Here is a 16304-nt window from a genome sequence, read left to right as displayed (position 1 = left end):
ATTGATGCAGGTTCTTTCTACAGAATTTTAAAATATCTAGTGCAAGGCGTTTCTGTTGATTTGAGTTGTTAAATTTTCTGGAGGGCTTCGTATAGTGTCAAGTGGGTGAGGATAACATCAGGAATAAAACTGCTTTGATTAAATTGTGAAACACAAAAATATTTTAGGCTTCCTGTTAAAAGCTCAATCACTCAGGCCTAGTCCTTTCCTTACTGCAGCTGTTCATGCTGACCATGTTTAGCGAAGAGTGGGACATAAGATTGACAGGTGGATTGGGATGAGATCCACAGTGATGCAGATGCTGAACAGATCAGTTGTGGTGAAGAGAGAGCTGAGTATAGAAGCTAAGCTATCGATTAACCAGTCCCCCTACGTACCTGCCCTCACCTATGGTCACAAGCTCTGGGAATGAAGTCGCGGATACAAGTGGGAGAGATAGTTTCCTTTGAAGAGTGGAAGTGATTCAGGCATCTGACTAGGATACCTCCTGGATGGACAACAAATGGTGAATGTTTGCAGATAATTCAGCTTCTACCATACAAACTACAGATAACCACAGCAATCACAAGTAGCCAGGCATGCACCCTGACGCCGCCCCCCCCCCCCAAATGGGCTGGGGTGAGGGAAGTCTGGGTTTCTCTGCTCAGACTGCTGCACCCACAACCTGAACCCACTTAAATGGCAGAGGATGGATTGACCAATTCAGAACTGAAAAATCTGTGATTTCGTGTCACTTTTTTGCAACACGCTTGGCGTGTAATGGCCTAAAGTTGGACCTTTTGACATCTGTTGGTTGCAGCAGTAATGCACAACTTCTACTCTGAAAGTGAATAGTCTCTGTTTCTGGTTTCCATTACACAATTTCCAAGTTTCACTACAACTTAGACAGCAAGTGGGGAATGTTTGCAGATAAATCGCTTCTTCAATGCAAACTGCAGGTTTTAAGTCAACCAGGGGAACGATTTGAAATGAATATGACTTCTTAGGAGAAAAATACACAAAGAGGAGTTCGCTGATGCTATCATACTGACCCTTATTAACATTAAATTACATTTGGATCCTTTTTTTTATTGTTAATGATTGATAATAAATAGGAGTTTGAGGCATGAACTTTTCGTCAGTTTCCCAATGCCATAAAAAGCTGGAGTACTATCAGGTTAATTGGTGCTTCTAAACTGGCTGTAGATACAGGATTAAAGTGCTGTATGAATAGCCTGAAAACTATGAATGTGGGGGGCAGCGTAAAGTGCTTCAGGTTGTCAGTAAGACTAGAATACCAATATCATTTTCCAGCCTGCTTTGTTGAGGGTCAAAGGTTACTAAATTGTAGTACAGCAGGTTTGTCCACAATAGATTCGCCTTGTATAGCTATAGAAAACTTTATTTAATGTCAGAAGAAGGTGAGTTGTTGGACTGCTTTATGATTTTTTTGAACATGGTTTTAACGGAAAACGGATCCGTGACTAAATGCAGCTAAACGGCCGCTGTGAAATCAAGTCAGTTACACCAAGCACACTGTTTAAACCTTCACCACAAGGTGAAGCAAGAGCTTTGGAGTAGCACCTAGCTGCAGGAAAGCAAAGTCCAACATCTACCCCTGCTGGTCACAAATGGTCCAAATCTGTATCCATGACATACAGTACACTACATGGAAAAATTACTTGTTGGATTCTTCGCTTATTGTAGTTTTTCCCTTTTTGCCAGGGAGGAGAGGAGGAGGCGGAGGGGCAGAGCTCATGTCTTGTAAAAACAGGCAGTTTCTTTACTCAAAGGGTCGGTTCACCCAAATTATTAGAAAAACACGTTCCCCGTCTTATCTCAAGTGAGATCAAGCCATGCAGATAATTTTTGTTTTATTTGTCCAGGCTTTGCAATATCCGTTCTGAGATTCCTCGCTTCACGCCAAGACCATTGAGGTGAAAGGACTTCATTTGTGGCGCGTACAAGCACCTCAAATTATTTTGGGTTTTGTCCAGAATTTAGGTAATTAACTGTTAAAATGAATTAAATTCCCACGGTGGAGATATTGACAATTTTTTAAAATTCAAAATCTTAAAATTAACCGTATCTGATGTATTTGATGCCCTCCAGCTGTTTGAGTTTCACTGAGTAAATGGATGCTCTACACTTTGGTTTACTGCACAACAAAGCAAGAGATTGACCCTTTAATAGACACACAGAAGATACAACAATACTCTAGATTCACTATATATATATCAATATCACTAAATTCAGCTCTGATTTGAATGGTTATTTTACCCCAAACCCTATTCAACAGTTTATTTTCTGGATTTTTGTGGCTGTAGTGCTGAAATTAATAAAACTAAATACTTTGCAAGGGAGCATTGTAACTTCCATAATTTATAAATTAGTACTTTAAACCTTGAATTAAAGTAAAAGATGTTAGAAACGATAAATAAAACAGTGTTGGGCAAGGATGCTGTAAAAATTAATGCAAGTTAGAAACAAGAAAAATTCACAAAGATTTTTTTTTTTTTTCACTACCAAAAAAAGGGGAAGACCAGCAAAAAGACACCAGCAACCAGTGACCACACCTTGGAAAGTGCATAAGCCTATTTATTTCCATATTCTACCACAAGTCTACATGTGCAGTATGTGTGTAGTGAGTTTTGTTCAGCAGTTCTCAGCACGTTCCCCAAATGTCACATCCCTTCCACTCTCAGCTCAATTTTCCCCTCAGAGTGGAAATAATTTTTGGGTGGCTGGCGTGATTTGTCAGCACACTGACCTAATTGGGCATAACACATAAAAAGAACACATGTAAACAAACCCTGCTTTTCACGGGGAAATGCAAATGCGGCGCTTGGATGTGATTTTATGACTTCTATACTGATCATGGGGAGTGGTAACATTAATAAAGTAGCTATTAATGAGTTTAAAGCGACTTAATGACTTGTTTGAATGGTGATTCTGATCTCTAAGCATAGAGACCCAAGACAACTGTGTTAGCAGGTCACCTAGGAAAGTAACTAAAGAGCTTGTTTTGTAAATAGGCCACAGTTTGGACATTCCTCTGTTCGCATACTGACGTAAACAGGGCAGGGATGGTCAATCCTGCTGCTGCTGCTGCTGCTGCTGGCACTATCTCCACTACAGTGGGGTGGCAGTAATGTTCCAAGGCACAGGCCAGTCACATGTAGAAACACTCAGCTGCTGTAAGCACGAGGCTCCTCCCCCTTCTTCGGTAGTGTAGGTAGAAGACTACACATCCATGCACGAGCACTGCAGCCACAACCTTTCACTGACATTTCAGCCTTTGTTTGAAATTCGCCTTACATACTTAGCCGTGCTTCCCTCCCAAACACACCCATTCGTGCGCACACACAAAAGAGACGGGATGCTACATCATGCGTAGGGTAATATATATGTATCTGAGTGGCCTGAGTGGCACCGCATGGAGGGCGCATGCAGCACAAGGCCTGGGATCCCCTCACTCCTTATCAGCAGCTTAAAATAAATATTTGCTCCTTTTTTACAATTTGCGCACGGGTGCTGTTGGTACTATTCAAGGCTTAAAAATTGAAACTGTCGCCACCTTTAATTAAAAAGTGTAAAAGCCAATAAGAGATATTGGTGCCAAAACAGGGGGCTCTGGTAAGGCTGTATAAGTCATGAATATAAGTAGTAATAAGTAGCTAATTCACTATTATTCCTGCAAGGACAACGTGTACAGGCAAGCCAAGCTTTCACTTTCTGTATTACTTAAGACAGTTGCGTTCATATTCTCTCTTTTTTGTTGTTGGTGTTTGTTTTTTGATTTGTTACAGCTTTATAATTATAGTCAGATTTTACAAAGTCACAAATATTACCTGAAGTGGTCTTATTGGAGTGTAATATATGCGTAATAACAGGTGTTCACGGGCGAGGATTGGGCCCACAGCTTACACGCCGCCATAAATCCATATTTTTATGTGGCTCATAAATAAATAAAAGGCAAACTGTGGGGATCAGTGACACTCTTTGAGTCGACAAGTGCAGTGACAACGACTTGATTTTCCACACAGTAGCTCTTTTTTTCCCTTTCTTCACTCCCCCAGCCTGGAGGGACCCGTGGCACGGCCCTTATTATGATTTGATAATATAACCCCTCTGCCTCCTTTAAGCCCATCCCTTTGCTGAATGTACCCACTGCTCATCATGCCACTTTCATACCCTACTGCACTTTCTGTGCTTGGAGAGCAGCAGTGAACCCACATGCACCTCCAAACAATTTTTTTCTTGTGATTTTAAGGGAGATTTTATTTAGAGGCGGTGCTTGTTGGCTCCAGAGTAGCGTCGTAGCGACGACACTTTTCCCTCAGTCCCTGTTAAAAGAGTTTGGCCAGGGCCAGTTGGTGCCGGGGGGTCGCCTATAGCTTAGTACTATCCTGGGGGTGATTGCTGCGTCTTTTTTTTTTTTTAATCCCAGCAGATTTTTTTCTATTTTCTATTTTATTTTATTTTAAAAAATTTTCTACTTCTCTGAATATCGCCATTCTCTCACTCTAAGATCTGATACCCCTTCGAGATTTTTCCTTTCAGATCATGAACAAACTATATGTTGGGAATTTAAGTCCTTCGGTCACTGTCGAGGACTTGAAGCAGCTCTTTGGGGAGAGGAAGCTGCCAGTGGCCGACCAGGTCCTACTGAAATCCGGCTATGCTTTTGTGGACTTCCCCGATCAGAACTCGGCCATAAAGGCTATAGAGACTCTTTCTGGTAAGTGTGGATTTGATAAGTGATGCTGCTGGTGACAGGGAAATTTCACAGCGAGTTTAACTGCAAGACGAGGTTTAAAAAGCACAATAGGTCAGAGTGTCCGAAATGTGAAATAGGCTGTTAAGCAGCTCTTGTGTTATTTCTTTTACATATATATCTATATCTATATGTATATGTGTGTGTGAGAGAGTGTGTGTGTCTGTGTATGTTGCTCGGAACAGTGTTTGCGATCACATCCGTGTGTGCCATCAGAGTTTAGATGAACGCTCAGTCATGCACGCTCCAGCAAAAATTGGATAAATTATCGATCACAGGACACACTTGGGGCTTTAGTGCCCATTTGCCTAAAGAAAGCACGAGTCGTCGTAACGCAATTAACGCGCACAATACCCTATATTTTGGGGATTCCGATAGTGCGGGGCGCTACTTTGCAATCACCCACTGGAATGTATGGGATGGTCTGATGGTTCGGGTAGGCATAATTATTTTTCACTTATTTTTTATCTTGATTTTATTGAAGAGAGCACGGCGAAGCGAGCGCGGAAAACTTGTCAGATTCGTGTTCCTCTGATGTCTGGCTATGTTTTTACGAGGTGTCTTGGAGGTGGGTCACGGGGGTCCAGAGGAAAGAGCTAATAAACAGGTAGCTGAGGGGGGACGAGGTGAGACGCTAATTCCGTGCTGCGCCAGGCCACTCAATAGTAACGAAAAGCCGTGTTTGAAAGCCTCGCCGAAGAGCGCTTCAAATTCACCCTCCGAGCCGGGTCAGCACGGAGAATTAGGAAAAACACCTACCTAGAATAGAAAGAGTACAAGTCAATTCTCCTTTGCAAACCATCTCCTCTTTTGATGTTGCATTCTTTACTGGGAGCTGAAAAAAATATCCCTCATTGCACTGTGAGGGTTGTGGGAGTGGAAAGCATGGCTGCCCATTTTCCCCATAGTATATAAGCTTATCATGCTTCATTTTGGCGCCGATACCCCCCCAATTGTCACCCACAGGACCTCACCCCGAGTTGGGATTAATGTAAACGTATACAGTTTGTCCGCCGCCGCGCACACAACGAGCCCGTGTACACTACTTTTTTCAGGGGTTGGCTATTTTGAATGGGGACGCACCTACTTGGTGAAGTGATTCAAAGTGTTGGTGTGTAGGCCTACCCAGCTTGCATTGTTACTTTTATGAACACAACAGCTAACGCTACACTATCAATTGTTTTTCGTCCCTACAGGTAAAGTTGAATTACACGGAAAGGTGATAGAAGTAGACTACTCTGTTCCCAAAAAACTAAGGTAGGCCTACAATCTGTAACACACACGTTCTCCACAAACACACACGCATTGTATCATACGCCTATACTGTGCCCCATGGCAGACTTGTGTGACCTGTAGGCTTCCGCTGAGAAATATAGCGAGCAGATTTTCCCTCTTTTCTCGGCTGCCGTGTGTGATTTCTGCCACGCTGTTGCTGCTTTGTTTCCTGGCGATTAAATTGCGATTGTGTGGTGATTAGACAAAGGGAGTTGAAGGGGTGGGTGGGTGTTGGGGGAAGAGAAAAGGGCGATAAAGAAACAGTTTAGTCCCAACATCCGCACAACACACGGTGGCTGCTGCCATATCGCGTGATCTTGCAGCAAGGCCTATCCCAGTGTAAAACATGGACACACGCGCACATGCTTGACGTGTAATAATTATTATATCCTAATTAAATCTCACCTAAAGGCTGAAATTAAACTTGGTCCAAGTTTAGGCTGAAATTAACGTGGTCCAAATGCGTTTATGTATTAACCTCCTCTTCCTCCGCAAGGTTATTTTTCCATATATGTAGGCGATAAAAGTTGGGTTTCTTTATTGACTGTTGCACTGCAATGCACGACGTGATGCATACCAATCAGCTGCCTCTTTCTCCCCTATATGCATGCGTGTGGATGTATGTGGGAGTCACGCTGTGTGTGTAAGAGAGAGAAGAAGAAGCAGCTAGGGTTGTCTGTTTTAGTGCGTAAATCTATAGGTCAGCCCCTCAGCTTCACAACCACGACACCACTGCTGTGTACTTGTGTTTGTGTCAGCTTGCCCACAAACGTAAGAAATCCACGAGCTTTTTAATTTTTTTAATGCCTGGGTATATTAAAGAAAGAAACTATTTTTTTTTACCCCTACGCGTAACGCCTGAAAAAGTCACTCGTATGTGGCAGTTTGCGCAGCCTAAAGACTCCCTCGACACCTATAGATCCACCCATTTTCACAACAATGCCATTGGCTATAGGGAAAAACTACATTGCGTGACAAAAAGGTAAATATTCAAGCCCCTTGTGGAGGAACACGTGACCCATACTTTATGTGCTTCCAGCATAGTCCTCCCCCTCTAGTGCAGGCTTTCTACTTTCCTGCCTAAGCAGCCCCTTCGTGTTTTTTCCCTTCTTTTTTTTGCTTAACAACACTGTAGAGAAAAATCTGCATGCTTTAAATATACAATGATCGAGCTGCTGTGTCGTTTTCCTTGCTTTAAGGCTCGATCTAAAGACGTTTTGTAAGCTGCAAGGCGCAACATGGTGTAAAAGCCTGCGCCACTCCCCACAGTTAATGTGCACGTAGGCCATGGCAATGTTGGAGAGCCTCATAATGGCTGCCATGATGGCCCTGCACACTGCACGGCTATAGGCTGAATCAGATGGAGCAAATGTCCATACATGTGCCCGATGTGTCCAATCGGCAGTGTGTACAGCTGCTGGACGTGCTTGCATGTGCTGAAAAAGGCCTTAAAGCGGAATCCTCGCCATATCAGCGAGATCAATACTAGTGCTGTTTGAATACGTATAGGTGTTCATTTTGTAACGCAGAGCCTGCCTCAACGTGACACTGGAGGTGCAACTTAATAGTTTGCTGTTGTTGTTGTTCGCTTGGTTTAAATACAGAATGTCTTAAAAAGTAGTGAATTTAAATTTAAAACCCTCTCCGCAGAAGTTCGCCACGATTTGTTTGGAGATTCTGCGACAGAAACGTTCGCCCAGATTTAAATTTTAAAAAGATTAAAATGCGTATTTTTTGTGTTCACTATAAGATTTAATTATCATAATTTACAGGCCTCCAGTTAATGCAAATGTGCCATCTTTTTCGTGTATAATTTTTTTTTTTAATGTATTCAAGCTCTACGAGACATCATTGAAAATGCAATTTAGATGTAATAATATAGGACGATTCTACGCTGTTTGCTTTATTTGTGGTATTTTCTAAATCTTGCATTTAAATAATTATGTTAACAACTGCAGGAATTCTCGTGGATTTAATTGCAGCTGAGCTGAATGCATATAGTTACACAGGGCTCATCAGTTTTTGTCTTGTTATTTAGGAAGCTGTGTGAGCTTTATGTCTCATCTTCAGGCCTGCTGGCACTTCTTGGGTTTTGTGAGGCTGCTGTAGTTTCAGCTGCTGCTTGTTTATATATTTTTAGTTATGTTTTGTTGTGTAACAAGGTCCCTGTGCTGACAGCCATATATGGATTCACAGTTAAATTGTACCAGTTTTAAAGGGTAAAAATTCTGATTGATTATGGTGGCTTTTTAACTTTTGGTTTGCTAATGAGTGAAAGACTGGGCCTTTTTAAACGTGTTTTTAAATCACCTGAAAAAAAACAAAGGTGTGAATTCATGTGGGTTTGATGTCCTGTTTGCCATTTAAATATTATTTCACCTCTGTGCAGTTTATTTGTTCACATTTCAAATATCTTTGGAGCTGTGAGCTAATTTATAAGAATAAAAGTAGCTTTTGATTTTATTTGGGGAAGTTTGGAAGCTTCTTGTCTTGGAAATGTTGAATCATTAGTTACAAATTTGTAGCCATATTTTAAAGAGAGTTTTTACAATTATGGGGCTTGTATCTGCTGAAACTGTTTGTTTGTAGCACTTTATTAGTGTTTTAAAAATATGGATTACTTAATATAGATTTCAGTGTTAAGACAATTGTTACTCCAAATTTATATATTTATGTTAATGGACTCTTACTTTAAATAATCTCTGTGTTTTATATGTATTTAATTGCCTTGACATGAGCTTGATATATAATTGTAGGTTTTAAAAATAATTGTTTATTGCAGCAATAATCAGTGGAAGTCATGAAACAGAAATTCAGTATGCTTAAGAATAATTATTATTAGCCATATTTCTTTTATAATAGTTGCTTAATTTATATGTTCCTAATTAGAGTGCAATTGCAAAGGAAATTAGTTTGATATTATAATTAAGCAAAATATCTTTGTTGCATTTTTGCTCATGTGTTTTGTTTTGTTTTTTAATGGTGGCCTGTTTTTACACAAGAAATCATAAAAAAAAGTTTGTCCTCCATATTAAGTTTCTTGCAGTCGTTGCTCGTGCTGCACACGAGGCAGGAGAGTGGGACTTGGTGCTAATTGATATTGGAGCTTCATAAACCGTATGCAGTGTTGCTTGTCTATCAAACCCGAGCTGGAGTTGCACGCAAAATGACCAATGTGAGCGCTTGCTGTGAGCCTGATCAATAGTCAGTCAATGATAGTAAGCATGTGAAGGTGGTGCTTGCAAACCTGTAATATTATGCAGGCTTGTTTACTTGCTTGTTCAGTGACAAAAACAGACTTTTCCTCCTTCCAATTATCTCCTGGCACCTTTGACATGCCTAAATGAAAATGTGATACATTTGTGACCGAGTGCTAACTCTTGTGCTACACACCACTGTCTTTCTAATGAGCTGTTTTGTGCTCTTCATCTAAGTATTAAGCTAGCTAACGGTTGTTTAATAAAGCCAGGCCGATTACAAGACGCGCATTCTTTTTTTTTAATAATGGGATACTACGACGTGGTGTAAACATCTGCATTGCACCACAGTGGTGCCCGTGCAGATGTGTGTGTTGGGTTGTCTGTGCACACTGAGTCAAAACACCGAAATACGATAGCCATCAGTTGATCCACTCAGAATCCATTAATACTCCCCAGTTGATCCTGGGCGAAGGGGAAGCTCTCCAATTCAGGCTCTGGTTTTGTCTGGAGTGATATCAGGAGGTACTGTATTGCTCTCCTCTAAAGCCACATCCGCTGCACCCTCCTCCTCCTCCTGTCGCCTCTCACCTGTCCATAAGGAGTGATCCCTCAGAGTGATCCGTTTTATTTAGGAGGAGATCCCACACATGTTTAATCTTCCATACAAATGTATCCCCTATTGAGATCTTGTGTTATAAAAGTTATGGCTTATGAAATTGCTCTTCATTAGCAATTACAGGAGAAAAAAATGACAATTTTCTTCTTAGAAATTAGCCTTGGGCTTTTATTTTTTCTATGTTCAGGCTACTGCATTTCAAATTTCAGCGCCTCTACAACTCTGCTAAATTTGTATAGCAATTATTAACTTTTTTCATGAAAGTGGAAGAGTATATTTTCTCTCCTGAAGTGATAACAGGCTTGCTAGTGCAACAGAGTACATAGCTTAAGGGAGCAGCGAGATTAGATGTGAGAGAATTGTGAGTTCATTGTGTGTCTGCTGTAGCTGTGGGATTGCTGTTTAAGCTCCCTGAGAGTTTGAAACACCTTTTAAAAAAAAATGTATTTATTTTTTTTATTATAACAGAAGCTTACGTGTATCACAGCAGTGTCTGTAGAAACTCACTTCTCAATGAGCTGCCACTCACGTTTCACTGCAACCTGTTGCATGACTAATAGTTCCTGTAGCATTACACCCATTACAACCAGGATTTAAATAATCGGCTAGATGACTCTCCAGAGCCATAGTGAGGAGGTGTGGAAGGCGTGGCTGGAATGAGGAGGATTGCTCTGACTTGATGACTTAGTCTCTGACTAAGCCGTCCAAATATGCAAGAAATAAGGGAAGTAAAACAGGACTGTTCACTATTTGGAGATGGTTTCACCTGAAGAAAGAACTAGAGAGGTGCTATGTAAGCATCATCCAAATGGGAGATGAAGGGGACAGCTCTGTGTTTTTGTTTGTGACCTCACAGTCGTGCATTGCTGCTGCAATTTTTATCACGATGGGATAAAAAGTGTAATGAAAAAGAAGTCTGTGAAAGGGAAATGAAACCCTCAATGATTAAAGACGAGAGGCTTAAAGTTGCCTTGAACTGAGACACCTGAGGACATTTTATTTCAATCTGTGAGTTTGTCCCTGAAGATATGCTGTCATTGGCTTTCTGTAGAAGATGATAGAAAAAGTTGAAGTTCTGAACTTATCAAGACTAAAAAGTTGCATTTCTAATCAACTAGGTGCTCGGTGGCACACCTGTCTATCAGGTATGCCAGATATGTCGCCTAGTTTACCGGTTGCTTGGAGAAAAGTGTGAGCGCTGCCATGTCAGGCTGTTTGGAGCGGTTGTTTGGGGACGCCGTTATGCTAAACAGGGTTTGATGAAATACTGGAATCTAAAACGTGCTGAACATGAATGCTTAATGACTTTATAAGTCATGATTATGAGTGCCACAGTTTGTACCCAAGTTCTTTTTTAGGGAAGTCATTTGAAAGTTGTAACAGCTGCTAGGTCTCTCTTTCCTTTTCTACATCATCCCTCTGTTGCTCAGGCTGGTTTCCCTCGTGTGTGTGTGTGTGTGTGCGCGTGCGCTATGTGAATATAATGGTTGAACATGACACAGGATGACACAGGAGAGACAGAGAAGCTGTGGGGAATCCCGGCTAAAAGCAACATGCCGGATGCAAAGTTTAGTGTTTCTACCCTTCAGTGTGCCAGCACACAAAGGCGTGGTGTCTGTGGAGGGGAGGGCAGCTGAGGCGTACAGCAGGTGGCATTTCTCACACAGGCAGATCCCGTCCTTGTCCCATATCATCACCATATAAAACTGCTACCCTGATACTACTTCAGAGCTCTGATGGGTTTTGAACAGGTGAAAACTTCCAAGGAGCCAATCAGAGTCTGACATGGAGCGAGCCCAGAGCCAAAAATGCTTACATGCAGAGGAGGCACTGTGTCACTGGCTTAAAACTGTGAGCTGGGAATACTGTCTGCCTAAAGATTCACCCCTGTCTGGCTTTCACCCTTTTCTCATTCTCTTACCTTGGTTTTAAAGTAGAGATGTAGCAGTGGAACTAATTTCTGTTAGACATGATTGCCCGTTGGTTGACTGGTAGTTGACCTGTTAGTATCAGAGATGATTATTGTACCTACCTGGTTTAATCCAGAGCCCCGGTACCAGGATGCCTGTAATTAACATTACTTACAGAAATTTTAAAATAAAGGAATAAAATGTTGAACGCTCCAAAGAGAGGAAAAACAACCAAATGGGTAGAAAAAAAGAAAGAAGAGAGAGCAGACAGGCAAAAAATTACCAGGTAGACTCGAATTGATGGCAAAAACATGAACATTTTCCACAAGGAGATGTTGACTGATTGCAGGGACAAAAACAACCACAAACATCCATAAAACAAGATGCTGGGTGACCTGTTGGTTTGTTTCTTTTCTCTTTTTCTCCTGTGTTATTCAGGGCTCCAGACTGTTAATGTTTGGTCATGTTTTATGATCATTATATTAGGTGTTTTGTTTTTTTTCCATTTTCTTTAATGCAGGCTATACATATGTTTAGGAAAATAAAAATACACAATTATAGTTGAACGTTGAATGGAAATGATATTTAAAGACATAGCCACAGCCTAGCAGGCAACTATGGGGAAAATTTCTTTATCAGCTTGTTTTGTAAGGCTACTGTTAACATTGGGTAACATGGCCAGAGATTGCACATGCTGTTGTTCCAATATAAATGCTCTGAAGCCGCAAAACAATGTGGAGACACTGAAGGCAAGGAAGACAGCTTAAATAGAAAGAGAACCTTAAAAGACACGTGGATTTCTCTGGCCGAGGTACAATAACGAGATGCACTGAGTAAATTGTGCAGAATGTGGCGGTGCGAGTATGGTTAATGCATTGTTCGAAACAATCTATAAAACTGCACAATGGCACCATGTGACACAAGCTATGCAGGGATTCGTGGAGTCCTTGAAAAGCGGCACCTCTTCTCACAAGCATTTACCAACAGGGTCGCCTGGCAAATAAGACCAAAAAACTGAATAAAAACAAACAAAACAACATAACTTGCCTGATCGTATCATGTGAAGATGACTTTTAATACCTTTAAATTAAAACTGTTGCTTTAAAAAAAAAGGAAAGAAAAGGTTTTGCCCATTTGGTATGTTTTCCTGCGTGAGCTTGGAGTTTTGCAGTAAACGGCTGTCTGCTGCCCTTATTTGATCATAAAAGTACTGGAAAGGAGTTGAAACTTTTCTGAGCCGATACACATTATTATTCACGTTAGAGCACAAAACAGATGCAATAGCAACAAAATCTGGTGGTGGCGCTACCATTTGTGAGACTTTGGTGGCATTTGGTGTGATGAGAGTGAAGTTTCTCTTCTTTTAGGAGCTAAATAGCAGCTATATGTGTTTATTCAGAAGGCATTTATTACCCTGAAAAACAATGTTATTGCCAATATTAGGCAGTTTTTCTTGCAGAAATCCAACTCATTTGAGTCTGAACACAAAGTGCGCTTTAGGCTGGTCGCCCCACTCAAAAGTTTCTAAACCCAGTTTCATTTCCAGGAACTTCCAGATTTCCAGACAGCTTTTTTTTTTTTTTTTTTTTTTCCCCATGTAGCTGCAGTAACATCGTTTGATATTTATCCGCGAAGAGAAATGCCACAAGATACAGTCCTCTGACATTTACAGCATCTTGATGTGGGAGCAAAACTGTGTCATTGTGCTTGTGAATGCGTGCGCGTGTCCATGTGTGTTTACAGGTCGCGCTGTATTCAGGTCCAACTGTTCCGCGTTGCCACGGAAACCAGTTTTGAGTGTTTTGCTTTAGTTAAAGAAGCAGAGCTCGAACGATTAAGGCTTTCAGAAATTAGACCCAAAGCGCTCCGGTGAATAGAAGGACCTCGCAAGCTGCAAAACAAAAAGTTTCCTGCTTTTTATTTATTTATTTATTTTTTTAATAGAACCCCCTGAGATTCACCCTACACCCGATCACTTTAATAACTCTTGATATCAAAATTGTATGATTACGGATTTTGTTTGTCACAAACTGCTGTCAGTTTGGGCATCCTGTAATTTCCATCCATTCCCAGGAGAGTGGAGAGTGCAGTCTAGGCGTGTGTCCGTGGCTTGGGATATGGGCGGCGCAGTGGTCAGAGTGCTGATTTTATATGACAGTGAATTCACAGCCGAGTAAGGTGCCTCAATAAAAATGCCTGTGCAAAGCTGGCACTTCACTGAAACCTTCAAGTGCTCATTTTCTTTCCACAAGTGCAGCAGGGAAAACTGCTGAATGGGCTGTCCATCTATGTCACAGCCGCAGCCCTTTTGTGACCTTTCTTATTTATGAGCCCACTCGCGGCCGTCATTTCCACCCTTTTCCATATGTATGCAGCAGAATCACTACCACTGCCACCGCCATCAGAACAAGTCATCTACAGTAGGGTCATCGCACAGCTGAGCCTCCAACACAACCTAGAGCACAGTCCGGCTATTGTGCTTTCCCTGTTTCGCACTGTTTCTGATGGAAGAGGAAGCCACAGAGAGGACTTCCGAGTCAAAGATGAGCATGTCCCACATGCATACTTATAGGGAGAAATGCGCACTGCTGATAGAGGGCAGCATTTCTTTCCCCGTCACTGAGGCTCATGGGGAGGCTGTGTGAGGCTGTTAGTGTCCTCTCTCAGCAGGGTGTGTGTGGTCTGCTCGCAATCATTAGGATTTCCGGCTGTTGCAAATCACATTAAACGTTAAATCTCATTGAAATCATGTATATTTTCACATTAACCATGTATGACCACTTCTTAAAAAAATATATCAAATTATATTTATTTGAAATCTTAAGATACTCGATCTTCTTCCCCATGCTGAATGCGAGACACCTCCTTCACTTGTATCCAGCCATAACATTAAAATAAAACTTAGCAAAAACATCCCAACCCACACAGAGCTGGACGAATCCCTAAAATCACATTTTAGTTTTAAAGCCGAGTGACTGAATATCAGACTGCTTTAAATGTTTAGTATGCCATTTTCAGATACTCTACCCAAACGGCTACTTTTACTTTGCATGTTAAACAGGAAGCAGTCACATTAAACTGTCTTCTTTTGAAGCTGTCTGTTCCTCAGACTTACTAAAAAAAATAATTACAAAATTAAATATATATATAAGTTGTGAGATGTGTCCCTGCTGATCGAGTTCTGATGGTCATTGCTGTGTTTTTACAGTTTTATGCTGTAATTGCTGGCGGTTTGCTTGGCAATTAAATAATTGCTTTAAAATGCAATACTGGATTGGAAAGTAAAAATGAGAGAAACATTTGCAGGGAAGATGTATTGATGGAATCTAAATGTGCAGGAATAGCTCAGCATGAGGAGAAACACAATCATCCAGTGTTTTTGTATCTATATATTTTGCATATATGACTTTGTGTCAGCATGAAAACTAATAAACCTTAGCCAAAATGTCAATCTGTTCTTTGACGGATTTATTCATTTTTATTAAGAGGAAGCATGTTTGTTCTCTCTTTGTGATTGAGTTTTTGCCACTTTTAAAAATTGTGGTTCTTAGTTACAGTGTCCTTGGGCCATGTCAGTGTTAGCAGTGCTGCTTTGCATTTGTGAATTGTGATATACAGTGAAGCCTGTTGTGTTACACTGGTATGCCTGAGCCTGACTTTGACTTGGTGAGCCCAGTGATGAGTTGGGTGATAAGCAACAGGCAGGAGCTGGAGAGTTGGACAAATCCATCTGCAGCCCTGCCAAGTGGCCAAGTTCACGCCAATACCCAGTCATTTGCTTTTGGAAGAGAAAAACATGTATGAGAAAACTGGATATAGCGATAAGCAAATGGAATGACAGGAGTCTCGCATTTGCATGGAAACACGAGGGACTTTAAGGGAGTCCTTTTGATTGTATCAGACCAAACGGCAGTTTGCAGGCAGAGCTGGAGAGTATTTTCATATAGATGCAGCAGAGCTGCACAAAAAGAGCCGTGAGCAGAATGTGAAAGAAACAGTATCAGCTTGTAAATAGTTGTCGTCTTGCTGACCCTTAGCTAATATATCTCAGGAGGAGTTAAGCAATTTATTGTGAAGTGTTCAATCTGTGTGCATCTCACTAAAAAGTCTATTCTAAGGGATTCCTGTGGGTGCAGGAGCTGCTGCGTAGCATAGCGTACACGAGGAATCCAACTGTATGTCCTTCCTGTGAGTTTTAAATTGTTACATTCACATATTTGTAATTAAGTCGTGGTGAAACAGCATGCAGGAAACTGCCAAACAGTAATGTGAGTTAGCAGCTGACTGATTAATTTGTGTGTGTGTGTTTATCGTGGTCTCCTTGCATGTATGCTGCCGTGGTTGCCCATCCAGCAACGCAGGGCCTCTGTCTCACACATGCAAACAACATTATGACACTGATTGATGAATGAGCTCTCCCTGTCAGGTTAAACGAAGCACACGCTCACACAAATCCAATTAAACTTGAAGCAAGCGTGCATTGAGGAGCACAATCTGAGAACCTGAAGGCAAAAACGAGGGCATCTTCAGCCCACCAGGTTAATAAA

The 16304-nt window shown here is 41.3% G+C and overlaps 1 protein-coding gene across 5 annotated transcripts in view; it reads left to right on the top strand.

Moving 5' to 3' along the window:
* Positions 1 to 4178: 4178 nt before the first annotated feature.
* Positions 4179 to 16304, top strand: part of igf2bp2a (insulin-like growth factor 2 mRNA binding protein 2a) — a 54917-nt gene continuing 42791 nt past the window's right edge. Inside the window, exons 1-2 of one of the 5 annotated variants that reach the window (XM_019352867.2) lie at positions 4179 to 4720; positions 5953 to 6013. In XM_019352867.2, the coding sequence (XP_019208412.1) occupies positions 4546 to 4720; positions 5953 to 6013 (236 nt within the window). In that variant the 5' untranslated portion in view covers positions 4179 to 4545. Of the gene's footprint in view, positions 4721 to 4968; positions 5193 to 5728; positions 5868 to 5952; positions 6014 to 16304 lie in introns of those variants that run through there. The other 4 variants (XM_003447350.5, XM_003447348.5, XM_019352869.2 and 1 more) reach the window with 4 other exon arrangements.

Source organism: Oreochromis niloticus, linkage group LG16 (genome assembly GCF_001858045.2).
Source record: "Oreochromis niloticus isolate F11D_XX linkage group LG16, O_niloticus_UMD_NMBU, whole genome shotgun sequence".
Lineage (NCBI taxonomy): Eukaryota > Metazoa > Chordata > Actinopteri > Cichliformes > Cichlidae > Oreochromis > Oreochromis niloticus.
The sequence above is the reverse complement of the archived record's forward strand: the minus strand, read 5'-3'. Positions and strand labels throughout refer to the sequence as shown.